Here is a 20,800-nt window from a genome sequence, read left to right as displayed (position 1 = left end):
GATACAATCACTAAACTGTCAAACTCAATGACACTAACTAAAGCCTAAAACAGCGTTTGGTTTTACTTAATTGTATTATGGGTCCATAGTGTAAAATATGAACATCATGATGTTTCAGAGAGGACTTGAAACTTGATATTTAGAGCTAAAAAAAGTCAGTTGCCAGAGCAGAATACTTGGCTATGTAAAAAAGCAAACAACATGTCTCTTACTGAAGTGCTCAGAAGAGTTTTTTTTAAAGGGCTTGTATTTGTCAGTGTAGATGATTTTAAATCTACGGTAAGTAAAGCCAAGACTGGGCAAACTGTTGTCTACAAAAACATTTCCAAGATAAATCAAAAGTAAAAACAACTGTGATCTCTGACTATGAGCCAGTAGCCTGGACTGTGATGGTGACATTAACAGGCTCGTTGTCATCTCCAGGGGGAGGGGCTTGTGTGGTGGTGAGCGGGGAAGATGCCCGCGGTAAAGCCAGAGTTGGACCTGAAACAGAGCAGCAGCAAGGTTTATTAGTAAAAGAAGACATTCGAATCATTAAGGTGAGAAATTGAATTAGTTTTAGTTTAGCTTCATTACAAGAAATGTTTTCATGTTCCTAAAACTGCTGTGTGGCTAACTGCAAACGTCTGCTATGACTTTGATTTAATAATGGAGACTGCCTTCCAAAATAGAAAACTTAACCCAATGTCATATGAGGATCTAGCAGAGAAAGGATTTTTCTGGATTTTCTCATTTTAAAAATTATAAATATGAACTATCTAGTCATCTAACTATATTGTTATTCAGTTCAATCCAAACCTGGCCATTTAAAAAGGTCAGACATCTTGGCTGTTTGTGCTGAAAACAGTTGGTCTACAGCTAACAAGAGTTATGATGAAGGGTTATGCTCCAGGCTAAAATACATTTCAAAGATATTTAACTGTATAAACAGGACATTTTTATTCATTTCTTTACAAATGCAGAGCAGCCCTCACTTGAAGGCTGCTGATAGCAAATTACTACGGTTACTTGGATGCACTGGGACTGTCAGATCATTTTTAAATTCCTGTTTTGTTAAATGCCTGCGGTATGCCTGATGGATTTTAAAGGTTAGGGTTTGTGTAACTGGCTCAGGAATCCATCTAAATGTTACTGCTTTTGAGTTTTAAAAGTCCAAGCTACGTCTTAATCCACATAGAAACGGGACAAAACCGTGAACTAAAACTGTTGGCGAACATAGTGTCAAATGTCAAATCAAAGTTAGTTTCATAATCTAAGTTTCCATGATTGTGTATTTGACATGTTAGTCTTACCTGGACTGGCTGATTCACCAATCTCCTCTATCCCTCCCTCTGACCTGGCCACTACTTCATCCTCCGGGAAGTTGATATTTTCCCTCGACTGACTATGATGCCTGGACAAACCAAAAGAAAATGCAGTTTTTTTGCTTTTTTGCACACAGAATTTACAGTTAACATTTTTACAAACTGCTCATTCTTCTTTTCTGGGTTTTAAATGTGTAGATATAATGCCAATACTCACAAACCAAACAGCAAGTCATGTAGTCCTAGGGGACAAAACATCAAATATGAACATAATGCAACAGAATGAGACAATTGCAACAATGGTTTATTATATAAACCATTGGGAGGTTGGTTCTTGTTTATGGGACTCACGTGGATTGTTGTTGCGGTTGCGGATGATGAAGATGAGGAGCAGCAACGTGAGGAAGGCTGCCAAGAGCATCCCACCAAAAGCTGCTCCGATTACAGCAGGTAGGACGTTGGAGCTTGGTTCCGCTGCAACAGATAACAGTTACATATTGCAAAATAATACATCTGACAAAACACAAAATTGTTTGTTGATATATTTTCTTTAATAAAATGTTTGCTTCCCTGTCTAAAGCAAGATTACATCAATTCTGTGGAGTGTGACTCTACGTTAAAGCAAAGCTGATGTGCTTTAACACAGTCTGTCTTATAAAATAACAAGTTTAAGTCAAAGGTAATAAATCAACCTTTCTCATGTTCAAATGAACAGAAGCCTAAAGTATAACTAATGTGTCAACAGTACAAGGGTTGAAAAACACCATCCTCTTCTAACCTGACCAATAAGCCTTTCTACACTCGCAACCATAAGTTTGCTTGATAAAAGCAGTCACCCGAATAAACACCGCACAGTAGAAACAGACAGTTTATAAGGAGCACCAAAGGCCAGTTAGAGGAAAGGTAAGGAGCAGGCAAAGTAAAGAAGAAGTGAGGGGTGAGATGCTGTGATGTGTGTAATTGTTTGTGTGTTAGTTTGTGTATGAGTCTTTCACCTAAGTGGATAACAAAAAAACAAAAAAAAAAAGTTAGACTGTCAGTAAAACAATCAGGAAAATAACAACATCAACAATGTTTGAAAAATCACCTAACTCACCTGGCACTTTTGCTTAACTATTTTTTCCCCTGCATTTGTCCGTATTTATTTTATTACTTAATTTATTTAAAACAAACTCTAGGCCCTGTCTTTGCTTAGTCATGTGTTTAACCACGCTCTCCTCACTCTGATCACTTACTATACCTGGAGACTTTGCTGAAGAAGGGTGTCCAACGGTGCGATGGTTGACAGGTGTGATGCGGAACTGGTAGGTCTCAGTTGGAGTCAGTCTCCCTACTGAATGTGTCCTGGCTTCTGGGTCCTGGATGTTGTTTTGATACCAGATCGGTGGACCCATCTTCTCCTTCGTCTCCTCCTTTGAGTCATTCTTTCCGCTTCTCCTTCCCGGTTGCTCTGACATCCATCGGTGCTCCAGGATGAAACCTGTCCAGCCGCTTTCTTCTTCACTCTCTACCTGCCACTCCAGCTCCACCTCGCTACGTTGTCGGCCATTGTACGCCACTTTTATCAGGGTCACATTGGGTGGCATGGGGTGTCCTGAAAAAGACGACAAAACAACCAAAACAAATATTGAAATCGACATCAGTAAGTCTTTTGACCTCCAAAATTTGTCAAGATATTTATGAAACGTTTCTTTCTGACATTCTTGATGAATTACACTTGTTTGTTGATATACTGACTTTTACTTTCTTGCCAACCATGAGGTCAAAAATGTTGTCCACTTGGATATGTTGTTTAACCACTAAATGCTTGCAAATCTGATTACGCTTCGATCAGCCTTAGTCATGATTTCTATCAGTTTTGTACAGCAGGCCTGCATTTGACCCTTGTTCTCTCGCAGGAAGACATTATATATATTTAAAAAAACAGAAAAATGTCTTACTCTTGACCACTAAAGTGACATTGATCTGAGTTCCTCCCACTGCATTGGATGTGGAGCATCTGTACTCGCCACTGTCTTGACTCTCATGTGTGTCTCTCACTGTCAGATTTGCCCATGCAGATGTTCGTTGCAGCCTGTACTTGGAGGTGTCTTTGACGTCCACACCCTGATTATTAAACCAGGTGATTTCACTGACAGGAAGGTAGTTGGCTCTAAGATTGCAGGTGAGCTGGACATCGCTGCCCTCATACACAGACACGACCTTGCGCTGTGTCAGCAGTACAGGAGCCTCTATGGGTGACAATGGGAAAAATTGACAAGTCAACAAAGTATTTCTGTCGGTATTTGTTTTGTTTGGTGTGTTTGAGAATAACTGACCAAGTGTGAGCCTGCAGGTCTTGGTTTGAGCCAGAAGCGGATGCCTAGCATGGCAGGTGTAAGGTATCCCACCTCGGGCAGTGCCATAGCGGAGGATCAAGATGTTTGAGTTTTCCTCTCCCCCATTCCCCTGGCCCCCGGGGCCCTCCCACCACACCAACGCTTTTGGAGTTCCTCCATCCCAGGAGCAGGAAAGCAGCAGATACTTTCTGTTGTTAGTTATGTAGGCAAAACATATTGGCTCTGCAGGGGGAATGTCTGGTGGAGAAGAGGTTTGAATGAGTTCAAAGAAGTTTGAAACACAGTATAAAAGAGAAATGTAAAAAGTGAATGCAACTGTCTTACATGAGCGTGTGCTGCACTCTACTGGTTGTTTAAGTGCTATGTGGGAGCCAATGCATGTGAACAAACTGTCATTGGAAGTCAAGTCTTCAGATCGCAGCAAGATGGCAGTATTGGTCAAGGGGTTGCTTTGCTGCCCTGTGTCACTTTGCTCGATTTGTGCCAGTCGTTGCAGGTCCCCGGTCCAGTGGACGGTGGGGGCGGGGAATCCACCGGACCAGGAGCAGAGGAGTCTCAGAGAGGTGTGATTCAGAGTCGGCTCCACAGAACAGGATGGGGAGCCATCCGGTGGGTCTGTGGGGATAAGACACAACGTAACAAGGTAGGAATGTGTAAAGTGGGGTTTGCATGAGGCCATTGGGGACAGGGCCTATAGGACACACATTTGAAGGATGCTTGATATGAATCACCTTACCAAAATAAGACAGAAAATAAAAACAATCTTGTTACATATTGTTTTATCTCTGACTTGCAGAAGTTCAAAAATTAAATCAGAACAAATAGTAGAACAGAATGACAAGCGTCCAGTTCTCTTGCCATGGCTGTGAAATCACAGCGATATACCTTCCAGAGAATCCAATCGACTTCCCAGTCGGCCAGAACAGGAGAATAGGTGTTCGGCATATCCACCACCTTCTGCTGTGAGTGTGTTGGTGTTTGTCAGATGTGTATTTGGAGAGCTTATGGTTCTGTTTTGAAGTCTTACAGAGTGTAAGGAGTAGGGGAATTATAGAGGTGATTGGCTGAGAGAAGCAAGAAATGAAGGAGGTTTTGGTGTATCACTGAAAATAGGACATGTTTAACAGGAGGTGCAGGAAGTGTTATTTCAGTCGGAGATTAAGCGTAAATACAGATGAAAAATCAAAGGTGATTAAGATCCTGGATTTGTGTTCGCTTAGTCTTGTACTTTAAATGTCAAATCTGAATCTAGGTCTTTGCCATTTGTAGCACCAAGACAGAGGAACACAAGCTGAGACTGATTAAAGAGATTTACCGAAGAGTAGGAGGATTGATGGCATGGGCCAAGGTGAGAGATCAGAATTCACACTCACAGTAGACGGTCAGGCTGATGGATTTTTTGGAGCGGGTGTTGAGGTAGGTGTTCTGTGCCAAGCAAGCGTAGTCGCCAGTGTGCATGCGGAAGATCTTAGTGATGGTATAATGCGGGCCGGCGTAGACCTGGGAGTTGTTGTGGAACCAGACGTATTGACTGGCCGGGTTCGACTGGGCTTGACAAAGTAAAGAAACGGTTTCTCTCTCCACAGCTGAATATCCTCGTTCTGTTATGGTGTATGGAGACACGTCGATCTGAGGAATGTCTGGGCCAACTGAGGACAACAGGGAGGGATTAAAAAAATCACCTAAAGACATAGCTGCTGTGTGATGTAGCATGTGAGACATTTGAACTTTCTATAGATACTTAGTCAGAAGCCCAAGTGCTTCTTCAAGCCAAACATGACTTACAGATGGTTTCCAGCAGTAACCGGTTGGAGATCTCGCTGTTGACAGCATTGCTGGCCACACAGCGGTACCAGCCAGTGTGGTTACGGTTGACATTTGTCACGTTGATAACACTGGTATTGCTGTGTGCAAAGGTTGTGACGTTGCCACCACGGGTTTCATGTTGCCACACATATTGGATTGGTCCGGTCCCATTTTCAAGATTGCAGCGCATCCACATCGTAGAGCCTTCCACTGGAGATACATCACTCATCAGAAGGAAAGGCTTTGTGACTGGAACTGTAGTCAAGAAAAACAGTATCTAAAGTAGGTTTGTTTTCTGTCTCATTAACCAAAGAGCATTTTTCATGATTAAATCTATGCTGTTGACATATTGCACTACCTTTATATATTTAGCCTGAAAATGTATCAACATCCAAGCTGAGTGAGGCTTGTTTTTTTTTACATGCAGGGTTGTACTTGTAAAGTATGGAAAACAATGTGTTTAATTTTAAATGACTTAAACAGTCTTAAAGTCAAATTATTATATTTTTAGATATTTTTTTAAATATCTTTTTTGCTGAATCTCACCCATCCAGCTTGGCTGGCTTCTCTACTAGCTATCAAATCACAAACGAGAATTTTAAGGTCATTACACTCGCCCTATACAGACTGCCATTTGGAGGTTTTTACAGAGGTGAGAGGTTATCAGGGACCACAGCGCTTTGTGAACATGTGTGTCTGACTGTGTGTGGGGCTCCCGCTGTGTAGCGCTTCCCAAATGATAAAACAAATTGTGGATTCACAAACAGGGAAACCAATGTTATGCTTTTGCGGAATCAATAAGTCAATATTACCTCAAACATGTTATTGGAGTGGTGGTTTGGAGTATAGCCTAAAAGACCAAACTTCAGCTCCTCATTAGTCATACTTCCCACCAACACCCACCCACTCTACCAGCTACACCCCTGTGTGAAGAAGGTGTTTCAGAGTACATGTGGTCTTACTTCGGACAGTGAGGTGCACGTAGTAGTAGTAGACTTTGGGCTCTCGCTCGATGTCATAGAAGGCCTGGCAGGTGAACAGGCCGTGAGCGGCCACAGGCAGGTTCTCGATGCTCACCGCTGCGCTGTTTGAGATGATTGTGATCTTTCCAAGTGTCTCTGCCAGTTTCTGGATCCTCGTTCCTTTACCCAAATTATACACCACAGCTTTTATAGCTTCAGTGCCTGGCTTGGTGAAGCTCCATATGTACATGTCAGGTAAAGTGGCACCACACTCCAGGATCACAGCTTTGCCCACTATCCCATACACACTGGTGTCCTGGTACACCACCTCCCAGTTGTGATTGATCTTCACTGCAAGAAGAGGACGATGACACGCAGGTATACATGCAAAGGAATGAAGTGGAGGAAAATGAGAGGGTGGTGTAGTGTGCCCTGAGAGTCTTCAGTTACAGGATTGGTTACACTGTACATATCAGACACACTGATAGTTTATAAAGCGATTCAAAACCAGGTGTGGGATTAAAATAGTAATGGGATATCAAATAGTTTTTCCAGCCACAATGGTTTATTTTTCTTCACTTTTTCTTTAACTATTCTCTTTATTATTGCGATGGTCTTACAGACCTTAAAGGGCTGAATAATATGATGGAAAAATGGCGATATAAGTCCTATAAATCCTAGGATGGAAACTGTTGTGTGACACAGTTAAATATAATGACCAAATGAAAGTAGCGTTCAGTGCTAGTATGATACATAAACACATCTTTAGGTCTTTTCTAATAGAGTTTAAATTCAATTTACACTGAAACATCCCCAATAATACATTGTGCAGATCAATACATCAGATAAACTGATGTATTGATGTATCTAATATTAGCTCATAGCAGATACTATACTATATATATTATTTAAATTGTACTTGTTTATTTAATAAATGATACAGTCACACATGTAACAGATTTTTATCTTCCAAATAATGTCTTGCTTTTTTTATTTATTTACAGAAGTATAACAATACCATGACCTACTTTTAAAAATAGCTGTCAATTATTGGTTTGATCCACCAAAATCACAGGCTATATGTGGAACTAGCAGGTTTTATTCTAATGCTGTTTGACCATTCATGTACTCTCACATAGAAGACAAACTGCATCTCAAATAGGTGAAAATTAATTCAAAGACTGGACTTACCATAAGTTGTGGAAGTGGCCTCAGTACATGTATATTGGAGGAAAAGAAATGCCAGCCCTAGCAATTGGGCCACCATGGTATCATGATGATCCAGAGTCCAACAACCTTTTTACAAAAAAAACAAAACAAAAGTGAATATGAAAGCGAAGCGCTATGGCCCACAGAAACAGCCTGTCATAAGTTACCCTCCCTGAGGTTGTCTCATTTCGTCTCTCAGATCCAGAGGTAGAATCCCATTGACCGTATGAGACTGAGAGTAGGAAGGGACGGAGGGTCACTAAACTGATTTGAACTCAATTATTCATGTGTTTTTCCTTTCTCTCTATCCCTCCATCCCTCTTTCTTTCTCCTGCAGGGTTAGAATAACACAGCGATACAGAGCTCATCTATTATACAGGTTAGAAACACAGGAGGGCAGGTTAGTCTTCCAAACACACCTGCACATTAACTAATAGCTGACATCATGGCTCTTCACATGAACATTACTTCGCTGGACTTTATATTCATCTGCACCTTTTCCCCTAATTCACAAGTCAACACTGTGATGTTTTTATTTATTTGTCTTTTTTGTTATTTGTATTTATGTCATTCATCGACCAAACATTTCAGATACAACACAAACGTGGAATCTCAAAACTTGAATGAAACTAATTATCATTGAGTATATCACATATATTTTGGAGTAATCAAAGATTTGTTTAACTCTGCTATCTGACAGAATGACACATTATTCATCCAACTCCTTTTTTGCCTGCCTTACAGTGGATGAGCACTGGATGAGGCCCCCCCCCCCTTTCAGGCTGCATAAAGTTTGCAATTGATTTTTGAGGCAGTGAGCTCAGAAAAAAATGATACTTTTTTCCCAGTAAAATCAAATCTTGGTTGAGTTGTGAAATTAATGGCCTCAGATTTTTAATTTCAGAGGACCAGAGAGCAGAGTAAACTGTACTGATGGGATTAGGATTAAAATAGATTTAGAAATCTGGCATGTCGTAGAGTTGCTCTGTGTTTCCTCACAACATGCAACATGCTGTGACCTCGACACTCTGCATGCCACAGTTTCAAGATATAAAGTGGTAGTGTCCAGTTAATGATGTGCTGATTCTGCACAAGCACACACTCGTCTATCAAGTTACTGTTGCTCAGTGTTTTTAGACATCCTTGATGTGAGTTTGCTTGTGAATAAAAAAAGAAAAGAAAGACAGCATGTTAAGTGGAACCATGAGAATGTAATGTGAGATGTGTGTCATGCATGAATGCAGGACAGGGATCAGTTTACCTCTCTTGGCAAGGACTAAAATGCAATCAAACAAGACAGACAATGAGGGCGAAGCCATATCTATCTAAAAATATCCCAACAATCAAGGGAAATTACACTTTATGAATGAAACCGTTAAAACAGGAAGATATGTGTTTATTTATCTTTAATGGTTTAACACAATGTTTTTATTTTCAATTGAGAAAAAGACTTAAGTAAACACATTTATATATGAACATTTTAACAACTTTATTTGGTTTCATTATGAAAAGGGGAGATGGGAAGGTGTAATCGTAAAGAGCAAAAGACCACAGCTCTCATGTGTCAAAGGCAGCACCAGCCTGTTAGTGACCTCGATCTTTCCAAGGCTTAGCCTTAGACAATTAAGCAGGTCAAGTTGAAAATAATGGATAGAAAATAAGAGAGAAGTTCAAAGTTTAGAGGTCCCATAAACTGGACACGACTTGCCTGCTCAAGGAGCTGGGAATGAATTGTGATGAATTTGATCAGTATACGATCAGGTTGAGAATCTATTAATAAGAGCAGACTGATGTGGCCATCAAATACAACATGCTAAGGCATGAAGTCATCAAGTGGTAAGCGTAACCTTTGTAAATGGAAACATGCACACCAAAAGTATGCTTCTTCTCCTCTTCGCTTTCTATATGCAAATGCTAGAATTACATTATTTGTGTTTAAATGTCCATAAAAATATGATCTCGACTCCATAGCTTCAGTATGAAAAAAAAGCATTTGTTTTCAGTGAATTTAATTTGCTCATAATCATTACATTTTATTTGGTTTTATTTATTTTGTAGATAATAAATCATACTCTCAAATGTGTAACACATTATGATAAAACACCAAATACCAGAGGCTTATAAACCATAACAAATCCCTATACTGAACTCTGTTTGACCCCATCAAAGAGGAATACGTCATTTGTTCTGATTTATTATGACAGTTTTAAATATGAAACTGGATGGATCTAAATATGAAAAACCAGGCTAATCCTGAATAATTAGCGCTTGTTCAGTCAACGGGACAAGCTGGTGGATCTGATGCTGTACTATCACAACAGGGCCTAGACCTCGAAGCTAAGGTTAGCATGCTACCATGCTCATTTACATAGACAGTGATAACATGCGATTAGTAAGATAACCACGTTTGTTCTTTCAGTATTACATGTTAGCAAACTTAGAGTTGCTGGTCAGCAAATTATAATTTAGACGTTGACCTACTGGAGGAACTTCTGAAAAAATCATCCTCTTAAGGCCGTTCAAAACAGCACAACATTTAATGACAATCAATCTAACAGTTCAAAAAGGCATATTTCAGTTTGATCCTAAATAGCAAACTGATCACTAACATTATGATTTTTCTGGCTGATACGATTACTAATAAACTAACCATACTTTTTACCTACATACTTTTAAACAACGCCAAGAGCTCAGAGCAGATGTGTAGATGTTAATTTCATTATATACAAAGAGACTTTTAAAGGCAAGAGTATGCAATAGTAAGTATATGGTTTCATAGTTTTCAGTCACCATTAACACAAGTTAACATGATCATTTTTATTTAAATGCTAAATGCAAGGCTCATCCAACAACCAATCTCAGTGAACACTAAAACCATGAATAAAAACATCAATTTCATAAAACAACACCATTTCTTTAGTACATAAAAATGTGGGGTTTTTTTCAAATGCAAAGAAACACATGATACAAAATACGAACACATTCAAAGTATTTTATCTGAACAGGAGGTACACGAAAAGGTGAGTTCCGCTGTTCTACAGTGAAAGGATTATGGGTATGAATGTTGCAGGATCAAAAGTGGGCCTCAGAGATAAAGAATTACATCGTAATACTTTTTTAGGTTTTTTTTCTTTTTTCTACAAAATTATACAATATCAGATAAAGTAAGGGGTGGATCACATCGGCAATCAAGAAATAATCCTATGTCGTAATCAAATGTAATACATCCATTCAATATACATTTTTCAAATTACATGAAATCATGGTCCAACAATCTTCCCTTTTCACAAAATAGATTATATAACAAAAGACATAACATAACAATAAAATACTTAGAAATTTGACTCATTTTAAAGTCTGACATTAGACCTCCCCAGAGATGTCCACAACGGTGCAGACAGTGCAGAGAACACTGCCTGGTAGTCCAGGGTCGAACAAAATCTCCCTTACGGGAAAGGTTTGGAGGAAAATCGTGTTGTGTCATCTGTCCTCATTGAAGCAGTTTTAGTCTGAGACAAATTCAGTGCCGGTTCAGACATACTGCTCTTTGGGAAATGTATACGCACCAACTCCTGGGGGAGGTGAAGACAGGCCTGGTACTGAGGGGTATTTAAAGATGGCTGCGGTGTGTGGAGGAGGAGAGAAAGTGTTTTTTGAAATGGTGTTGCTACTGCTGCTGCTGGTCGCGGGGGTTGTGTGTGATGAATGGTACGGGTGCTGGGGCAGAAATGACAGAGGAGGGTTGATGGGAGGGGAGTAGGGCTCAGGATAGTCCTCCTTGTTGCAGGCCAGCCTGTAGCTCACGTAGTCCGCTGTGTTTGGGAGCTCTTCATAAAATCGTCCTGAATGCTGTGAAGAGATGACAGACATGATAAAAATATTGGGTTACGAGAAACAATGCACATGCTCAATAATTGGAAAAGTACACAATTAATACCAAGGGAAAAACATTGATTAGGTAATATATCATCATCCTGGTGCCAAATATCAAATATTAATTAAAAATATATTTTTGACAGATTTCCCTGCCAATTGAATAGATCCTTCACTTCTGCCCAATTCCTCATTGTGGCTTGTATGATCTGCACAAAGGTAACGTGACTGAAGTTACATGGCAGAAGAAGAAGGGGGATCAAGTCTGACAGCGTTGAAATGACAAGAGATTGAAGTGTGAAAAGAGGTATACCACATTGCAGTGAATAATCACAATAATCTCCAGACATTCTTACAAATCATTTTAGTATTTTCTTGCAATACATCAATTTTTGCAGAATTTCTGTATCATCTTTTTTCTATCAAGGTGTATTATACTGTGAGAAACATCTAAAGGTGTCATTGTCAGTCTTTTGGTGAGTGAAGGGTCTACCTTTTTTATTGGACTTCTGTGCTTTTCATGGATTGGCCAAAAATGAATACCATTTTTGAGCATAGTGGTGTTCATAGGTGTACTTTAGACTAGAACACCCTAGGCTTTAGATCGATTATTCAACTTTGTGGTTGTTTCATGAGCTCTGCGGCCGGATGTCTTGGACATTCAGAGCTGTCAACTGATCACCACCTGGTGGTGAGTTGGAGAAGGGAAGGCTGCCGAACAGACCTGGTAAGCCTAATTGTACTGTGGCTAAACTGGAAACACTTAACAGTGACCCTGACAATGAGTATCCCTGTCCGCCTCTGAAAGAATTTCTCTTTCATACCATGGGAGGTTGGTTACATGGAGTCTGAGTGGTTCATTTTCAAAGTCTCTACTGTGGAAGCAGCTGCTATGGAGTGGCGGCCAGTAAACCACTGAGGCCTGTCTTGGTGGCAACCTCAGAACCAAGTCGTAGACACCAGCAGTGGAAGAAGCCATCAGGCTGAAGAAGGAGGAATGTCGGGCTTGGTGAACCCGGGGTCCCCGGAAGCACCAGACAGGTATCGGGGTTGCTTGATGGGCTGCGACTTCAGTGTTTGGAAAGCAAAAACCCAGGTGTGAAAGGAGTTCAGGGAAGCTATGAAGAAGAATGTTTGGTTGGCCTTAAGGAAGTTCTGACAAACATCTTCGGGAAACTTTAAGATTAACTTTGGAAGATGTCACCAAGTGGTTAGTTAGAAAACTCCTCAGTAGCAAGGCATCAGGTGTGGATGAGATTTTGCCATACACCATACAGGAGGATTGGTTCAGTGAGGGCAGTAATGCAGGCCTTCGCATAAAATGAGACAGTTGAGGTGGTTGGGTTATGTGATTAGGATGCGTCCTGGACGACTCCCATTGGAGGTTTTCCAAGCAGGCAAAACTGGGAGGAGAAAGTGGGGTAGTCCCAGAGCTCGCTGGAGGGTTTATATACTCCACTTGGCCCGGGAAAACGTTGCGAGGGTAATCTAGGTTGACTTACTTTTTCTGCTGCCACCGTGACCCAACCTCGGAAAAGCGGAAGAAAATGGATGGATGGACAATGTTATGAATGGGGATACATTTTATAGTTTTTTGGGTAATTTAGTAATTCAGCTTTAATTTTATTAGCAAGACTATCTCGCCAATGCAAGCTAAAGGTAGCACCACCTCTAACACAATGCATCCTGGGATGTGTAGGCAGTGACAGCACAGGTAAAGGAACGCAGTCTCATTAAGTAGTCCAATTACTGAGGAATTTATTGATTGAATTAATTACATTTACAATTAACAGTGATTTGATACCAAGATCAAAGTATGTCATCCTTCAAGCAGTGCTAAAGTCTAATTATATAGAGGTTCCCATTTTTATAAGTTTTATGAATATGATGTACTGATAAAACAAATTTCAAGATTTTTTTAATACTTATTTTAAGCAGGACCATGACAGGTAACCTTGCATCAAAGTAAGAATTCTTTTTAAAGTCTTTTAACTATACAATACCTACATTTACATTATTACAAAGAACTTCATCCACAACTCCTCTGATCAAACAGATTCCACCAACAATTAAGTCAATTTAGTCTTAAATTCTGCACTAATTAATTAACAAGCTCTTGTATAGTACGAAGCCTCATTCCACATATAAAACTACGTAATGATAAAGGTCGTTGTCATTTAGTTTTCCAACCCACTGAAATGATGAAACCCCTGACCTGTATCAGTATTTTACCGACTGTGACCAGATTTAAATGTACTTGTTTGGAGCTTCTTTGGGCCTGATGGGATTAATGCCCTTTGGCTTGGTTTTTGTTTTTTCTATTTTGATGCACTTGAGCACACTGGCAACTATTTAAACGTGGCATTTCAAAGGTACCTGGATGTCATCGGCTGGTCTTTTCCTTATCGGCTGTGACAGTTTTTTGGACGGAGAGTCATTTCTGATCAAGGAGGAAAAGAGAATAAAAGATGAGGATGGTACTGCAGGCTACAAAACAGCAAACAAAGGAAACAAATGGGGGGGGAGAGAAATGATGGACTGTTTACATACGAGGAGTCGTCTTTCCTGCTTCTTATTTTGAGCACCAGGACTGTTATCGTAATGCCCATAAGCACTCCGGCAGCAAGTAATAAGGCAACTACGCTGATGACATCCCCTGTTGCAATCTGTGGAACTGGCTTTTCTAGAAAGAAAACATCAAGCACATTTAATGTTAGCTATATTATTTCCTATAACTGGTGTTTGCTTTTAAAGAAACACTTTTATTACAAACTATAAGTAACATCAGTAGCAGTCATAGACATAAACATACCTATTATGCTGACCTCCACAGAGCCTGATCGCGTCCCAATGCTGTTGGTAGCGTCACACACATAGGTGCCTTGGACCTCATACGTGATCGGCCCTTTAAAGGTAAGGATATTTTCTCGGATCTCTGCATTGGTCGGTATAGTGCCATTAACACTGAAGAATAAACAGAAAATAAAACACTTAGACCAAGTGGACATCAACTTCAATCCCCACTATATTCGCCCTGTAACTTTATTTTATGATACAGAGTGAGAGGAATCTATTCAGCTTTTGGACATTTCATAAAATGTTTTGTCATATTTTAAAGTGAACCTTTTAAGACTAATCATTGTCCTGACAACAACATCCTTAATCTCATAGTATTAAGATGACCTCACTCCACCAGTAAATTTAAACACATTCAAACAAACTTGCACTCACAGTCGCCACTGATACAAAGAGACGGCTGGGTTAGCATCAGCTTGGCAGCTCAGCTGGACGTTTTCTCTGTTTAGGTACCAGTTTCCATCAAACCCATCCACTGAGACATCTGGCTCATCTGATTCAAAATAAAAACATTCAGGTTTCATACTAGGTTAAATGTGTATAGCTATGTGTTTAACGTTGTCTATGAGAAAGAAGAAAAAAAACATACATTGAATATCGAGGGTGACACTGTCAGTGAAGACCTCCTCGTTGTATGAGGTGACACAGGTGAGTGTCTCCTTGTGTCTTTCTTTGCTTGGCACCAAAATGTAGTCGCTTTGAACCGTGAATGTCCCGTCTGAGTTTTTGTATTCTCTGGTTGTCACTTCTCCTGGCACCCTCGTCTCCCACCTGAACACACCAACAAGGAATCAGTGTCATCACACAGCGAGGTATCCTGATTTGCTTTAACAAAAGTTATAACACGAAAGCATCCATTTTACACACACACACACACACACAAACACACACACACCTGATGGTGCCAGGGGGTTTTCCATTGGCTGAAACGCAGGTGGCCACAGGTGTTTTCAGATTAGATGAGCGAGCCACAAGGGTTGGTGTGGACAGACTCATCTGAGTTGTGGGGCGGACTGTGGTAGTGAAAAGAAAACAAAAAAACAACATGATGTTGGTCTATTCCTTACATATATCAGCCCATTTAGGGTCCTGACAGGTTAACACTTCAACAGCTAATGATGCTGATTGACTAGATCGAGTCAAGATTTTACACGCTATACAGTTTCCAACTTAAGGCCCAGATCATTATACATGTGTCTTACCGAAGACAGTGAGATTTACTTTGTTTTCTCTGTTCCCTGCGGGGAACGTTGTGTATTCGCAGATGTAGGTGCATTCATCAGAGAGGCGCAGCGAGGAAAAGGTGATAGTGGTGTCTTCAAGATTTGGAGTTCGTCGCCTCACTGCTCCGCTTTTAAAGGCCACTCGATCCCTGTAGGGCGGGGCAACAGACACACCAAGAGAGGGGTTGGCGATCGCCACGTTCTGCTTGGTACCATTCACCAGTTTCTGCCATGTCACCTTGAGAGAGAAGAATGGATGACGTTACTGATGGTATGAGATGAAGATGGCTCTGAAATGAAAAATAGACATCTGAAAAAGCAAGATAATTGTGTACAAAGAGAGGGCACGGTGTTGTGGTGATTAGCACTGCTTCTCACAGCCAGAAGCCTCTTGCTTTCAAACCAGCTGTCTGGAAAGAAGCTTCTAGTGTGGCTTTCACATGTTCTCTCTTGGCTAGTATGGGATCTCTTTAAGTCCTCTGGCATCCTCCCAAAGTCCAAAGACACACTCGTTGGTTTAATTGGTGCCTCTAAATTGCCTAAACACATAAGACCATGTGTCATTGTTGTCTCTTTCGGTCAGCCCTGGGCTTAGGTTGAGCTGTGATCTAGCTGACGTAACAAAATGGTGTCTCATATTGCTAATGTCATCATATTAATCCAGACTCCTCGGGTTGTTCCGGTTTGTTCATTTGATAGCTTCCTTTGCAGATTAATTTATCAACTAATGCTACGATGCTAATGTTTGTCCGATTAGCTATGCTACAAAGAATTGGCCGACTTAAGTTGCTTACTAATATCATCGCTAGCAATATTCTAGCCTTTCTGATTCCTTGGAACTCACACAGTAGGGAAAAGACAAAAGGTTATACCCCATCTTATCTAATGATGTCATTCTCCACTGTTATAAAAAAAATTTGAGTGTAATTCCCGTGTTCAGGTGGGGCATCGATTGTGTTACCTGTGAGATTTTGACAGGCGGGGAACTATTGATGAACCGACAACGAAGATCCACCTTTGAGCCAACATACCCCCACTTCTCATCATCCATTTCCACAGTCTGGCCATTATTTCCTGGAGGAGAAACACAAGGATTAAAGATAACCACTTTCACCTGTGCCTGGCACAAACATACATACATATTTAAACACATCAGAAATAGACACAGACCACAAATAAACACATGTTGGCAGCATCATACTGGCACCCTCTAAGCTGTTCACAGTCAGCGCAGCATGTTGAGCAGATAAAGTGAGCTGATCTTTTTAGCAGCGATGCATTTTAGCAGCGTGAGAGGTGAGCTGGGGTCAAAGGTCTCGGATTAGAACGAGGTATAAATAAACATGATTTGTTCGGTTACTGCTCCCACTGACTTACTGATCCCCTTTAACAAATCCACAGCAGCGCCACACCCACTTTCTGAGCGTACGTAAGTCACGTGTGTTCATGTGTGTTTTTGTCAGATATACTAAAGATAACAAGATATTTAATCTGGCTTCAGGAGTAAAATGACTCTTTTTATAGAATAAAGAACAATGGTGGAACAATGATGCAAACAGCTCAGGACATTGGCTGCTCTCATTTCCGTACTCAGACAGAAACCTTTGATGCTATTTCACTTCAGTCAGAAACTATAAGCCATCTTTGATTATATTATCTAAAGTCTATTGTATAATATATTTCTTTAGTATTACTTACTTTTTTATGAAGAAATCCTTTTATTTTTATTCTTAATCCTTTTGAAATCCCCTTTTCCCGTTATTGTAGGAAAAGCTTTGCTTAGGGGACAGAGAGGAGTGCAGCCATTTTCCATTTCAATTGTTGAAAAGACATCGTTTAAAAACGATTTTTCTTTTCCTTTGTCAATTTAGTTTTTGTATTAGTGAAAAATAAAAAAATTTTAATGAACATTTTAGTGACAAATATACTCATTGACAAATTTCAACATACAGTATACTCATTGTTGTATTTATTCCACAAACAATCATCATTTGGACTTTTTCCTGCTAAAATATATTTAGCTTCCCTTTTTGAACGACTTGTTTCATCTCACAGAGCTCGATGTGACATTAGAGTCTAGTAACAGGAAATGAAAGACACCGAAATGTGCTTATTGAGTGTTTGCATGTGACATGGCAGCATAATGGTTGTTAACTTTGTCAATAGATATAATTATGGAAACAGCCACCATTAAATAGAGCAGTGTTGGGTTTGTTCATGGAAAAAAATCAAATAGGGGCCTTTTTTGTATCAGATTTTTCCTCGTGTGGTTATTTTTAAAAAATTTTTTTACATTTGTTCTGGAAACTGGAAATGTAAATGCATGAATATGATGCTAAATTAGATACTCTGACTGTAACCCAGGGGGGAATTCCATGTCCGACATATTGTTTTTAAAAAACAAAACCGATATTGGATGCCATAGGTCATCATGTTGTCAAATATTTCCGTGTTATTAATGGATGAATATTGATTAGACCATGAATGTCCCAGTCTCTATCATTGAAAAACCAATCACAAACACCCCAGGCTGACAGCAAAACTAACTCCGCTCATCCCTCTGAAAGTGTCCTCTGGTTAACCATGAAGTAATATTAATATTTCAACCCAGAGTTGTTTAGAGCAGCTTCCTCAGGAAATAGTTCGACTTGTGACTTCCTGCAGGGATGCAATGAACGACAATGAAGATTAACCTTTTCTTGTGTCATTTATAAAGGTTAGACATTACACAATGAGCATTAACGAAGGATGTGTAACTCTGCATTGCAATTAGTCTCTCATTGGGATTATTTTCTTAAGCACTGGGACCGTGACTTGGATACATTACCATGATTGATTTCAAACACTTTAGCAGAAACGTTTCAATAATACAATACAAGTATTCTGAGGGATTTCTATGGTATTTTTCCACAGGCTACTTAACCTTAAGCAGACGTGGGGTCAGTGCTCCTTTGTACTGGCATTTAAATCTTGAGCTTTTCTGTAATTTAACATTTTCCGTTTGCTCCTTTCTCTTCAAATGGCAGGGAGATTTAAGGAAAGCACGTTTTGTAGACTTTGTAATGCATGTAATATGCTGTATATAGCTGCACAAGCTCAGACTGCACTCTTGGGAAAATGCCCCAAAACAATATACTAGGTATGTTCATATATAAGTAACAAAGCCCCTAACAGGTCAATTGATACTTTCATGTTGTATACTGGTGATCACTTTGAATTCTGTCCAAACAGTTAATGTGTTTATCTTTAAACACATTCAATACAAACATTTTAAAAACGTATGCAGGTCAAATGTTTTGCCTGAACTTCTGCTTTTCCTTACCTACCTCGTCATTGAAAGATCATAATAATCACAACCGTTACAATCTCAAAATGGGAACAATAATGAATTTCCAACCCTGTGTACTAATCTTTGTTAGAGCGACTGCACAGGTCTCAAAAGTAGGGGTGGGTATGAGAAGAAGATTAGCCTTGTGTCAAGATGAGCTTATAATGAAATAACTAAAATTGGGACCATAGAATGCTTCAATTGGTTCAAATTTAGATAAGGTTTCTATGAGTATGTTGAGGCATCTGTCAATCCGGAGTACAGACAAAAATAAATGAATATTCCAAAATGCATTTGGCGTACAATACATAGTATTGCATGCAAACCCACAATCTTAAAATACAGAGATACCTCTGAGACCTTATTTGCCCTGCTGACATTAATCAGCAAAAATATGACAACCATCATCACATGATAATGAGTACAACTGGAATCACATCTACTTTGTTAGATCAAATAGTTTCATAGTTTCATATTGGAGCAGTGTACTGAGCCTGTTGTGTCCCTTTAGATGAACAGCTGTGGGTCGCTGGGAAGTAAGAAGGCGAGCGGTGGAAGTAGATTACACCATTAAGGATATTAAAGAGCATCTGCATTAGGTAATTGGTAATAAAATCAGTTTGTTTTAAATTGATATCTCGGAAATATTGTGGATTCAGTCATCACAAATGGGTTTCTGCATGCTTGTTTTGAAGTCTGCAAACGATAAGAAAAACTATGATATTACTTTGACATAAATTCTCAAGATAACAAATGTTATCTTTTAGACTCACACTCTTTATGACGTGCATCCTGTCTGTAAACTATTGTCATTCCTACCCAGATAAAGAGATGCTAAATCACTTCATCATGGTAGACTTTTTACCATTTACCCGAAGCATATCACATTACTTAATCAATTTTAGATCTGGATGCAACATCAAAAGAGAAAACAAGCACGATCTCTCCTACACCATGGAGCATTTGAATCTTAATCTTCAAATTAATATTACCCTTGTAATCAGAAAAGAGTAGCAGATAACTCGTGAGGTTAGCTGTTTAGTTTGTGGTCATGAATTGGACTATAAAAATGTCAGCATGCATAACATGTCTAAATCTTTGTAGCTAAAACCAGCAGTTAACTTGGCCTTCCTCTGTACAACCTTAACAAAATCTGCATTCACAAGCGAAGCTCAGCGTGACAGGAAGGATTTTGGATGGAGAGCAGGTCGTATTTTTAAAAGACTAAATGTTGCCTTATGTTACACCTTCTCTAAATCAAATTTAGCTTTGATTTTACAGCATGGCTGATTTGATCAAAAATCTTCTGCTGGCAGCTCAACAATGGAGTTTAGAAAGCTCTTTCAAAAAGAAACTGAGAAGTCTTAAAGGTGTAAAATTACAGACAAATTAACAGGTTGAGCTAATGAACTATTTTTTAATAACAGGGCTCGTCATAATATTCTTGGAGAAAGCGGTGAAGCGTTTGAAAAAGAAGAATTACCTCTGAGTTTGGCGTGGAGCAACACATACGGGCTAGGAACAGAGAAAACACAAAGCTAAAGGGGTTCTGCTTTTATTTAACAGCCAAATGTATCATTTAACCAAAACCTTTGCAGTACAAATAAAAATCTTTTGCACCACACTGTTTATCCCTTTTCTGACACTTACCCTGTGGCAGCTGTTTCGAGAATTAAAAATAAGTTCTTAAAACTAATCAATCTTTGTGCTGATGGTCTCATTGGCTTATTTAGCTCACATGAGCTTTAAATGTAATTTGTAGCATTTAAGTGTATTAAATGTATTTTCTTAAATTTCTGAAAATGTGTAGTGCATTACCACTGTGGAAAAAAAGGCTTATGTTTATGTTGTGAATGTATTGAATGAACCAGAAGAGAACCCCTGCTTTACTGAGCCTGGT

The 20,800-nt window shown here is 39.5% G+C and overlaps 2 protein-coding genes and 1 long non-coding RNA gene across 5 annotated transcripts in view; 1 reads left to right on the top strand and 2 right to left on the bottom strand.

The window, feature by feature from the left end:
* Positions 1-17: 17 nt before the first annotated feature.
* Positions 18-7,819, bottom strand: vsig10l2 (V-set and immunoglobulin domain containing 10 like 2). The gene is made up of 11 exons (XM_079355504.1): positions 7,603-7,819; positions 6,412-6,762; positions 5,429-5,704; positions 5,017-5,292; positions 3,968-4,258; positions 3,245-3,880; positions 2,545-2,898; positions 1,656-1,778; positions 1,522-1,546; positions 1,293-1,393; positions 18-483 (listed from the first exon to the last, which is right to left on the bottom strand). The coding sequence occupies exons 1-11, from the start codon at positions 7,676-7,678 to the stop codon at positions 365-367; spliced, it is 2,628 nt and encodes an 875-aa protein (XP_079211630.1). The 5' UTR covers positions 7,679-7,819; the 3' UTR covers positions 18-364.
* On the top strand, positions 438-15,702 carry LOC306831411. Its single transcript, XR_013780080.1, has 5 exons — positions 438-539; positions 4,131-4,286; positions 11,640-11,800; positions 14,327-14,406; positions 15,614-15,702. It is a non-coding gene; the product is annotated as an uncharacterized lncRNA (long non-coding RNA).
* nectin1a (nectin cell adhesion molecule 1a) overlaps positions 10,423-20,800 on the bottom strand; it is a 19,248-nt gene continuing 8,870 nt past the window's right edge. For 2 of the 3 annotated variants that reach the window (XM_079355490.1, XM_079355489.1), the window contains exons 2-10: positions 16,534-16,646; positions 15,552-15,810; positions 15,245-15,362; positions 14,939-15,120; positions 14,725-14,842; positions 14,306-14,457; positions 14,044-14,176; positions 13,870-13,933; positions 10,423-11,469 (exon numbers count right to left, since the gene is read on the bottom strand). In XM_079355490.1, coding sequence (XP_079211616.1) covers positions 11,152-11,469; positions 13,870-13,933; positions 14,044-14,176; positions 14,306-14,457; positions 14,725-14,842; positions 14,939-15,120; positions 15,245-15,362; positions 15,552-15,810; positions 16,534-16,623 — 1,434 coding nt within the window. In that variant the 5' untranslated portion in view covers positions 16,624-16,646 and the 3' untranslated portion in view covers positions 10,423-11,151. Of the gene's footprint in view, positions 11,470-12,995; positions 13,022-13,869; positions 13,934-14,043; positions 14,177-14,305; positions 14,458-14,724; positions 14,843-14,938; positions 15,121-15,244; positions 15,363-15,551; positions 15,811-16,533; positions 16,647-20,800 lie in introns of all 3 variants that reach the window. The other variant, XM_079355491.1, reaches the window with a different exon arrangement.

Source organism: Symphodus melops (genome assembly GCF_947650265.1).
Source record: "Symphodus melops genome assembly, chromosome: 11".
NCBI lineage: Eukaryota > Metazoa > Chordata > Actinopteri > Labriformes > Labridae > Symphodus > Symphodus melops.
This window is presented reverse-complemented; position numbering and strand designations above follow the sequence as displayed.

Bases quoted from the DNA above. Each gene is read 5' to 3' on its own strand.
- vsig10l2 (XM_079355504.1), bottom strand. From the start codon at position 7,678: ATGGTGGCCCAATTGCTAGGGCTGGCATTTCTTTTCCTCCAATATACA. The intron at 4,259-5,016 runs GTGAGTGTGAAT...TTATCCCCACAG, and splicing joins CATCAGCCTGACCGTCTACT to ACCCACCGGATGGCTCCCCA. The intron at 1,547-1,655 runs GTGAGTCCCATA...TTTGTCCCCTAG, and splicing joins CAACCGCAACAACAATCCAC to GACTACATGACTTGCTGTTT.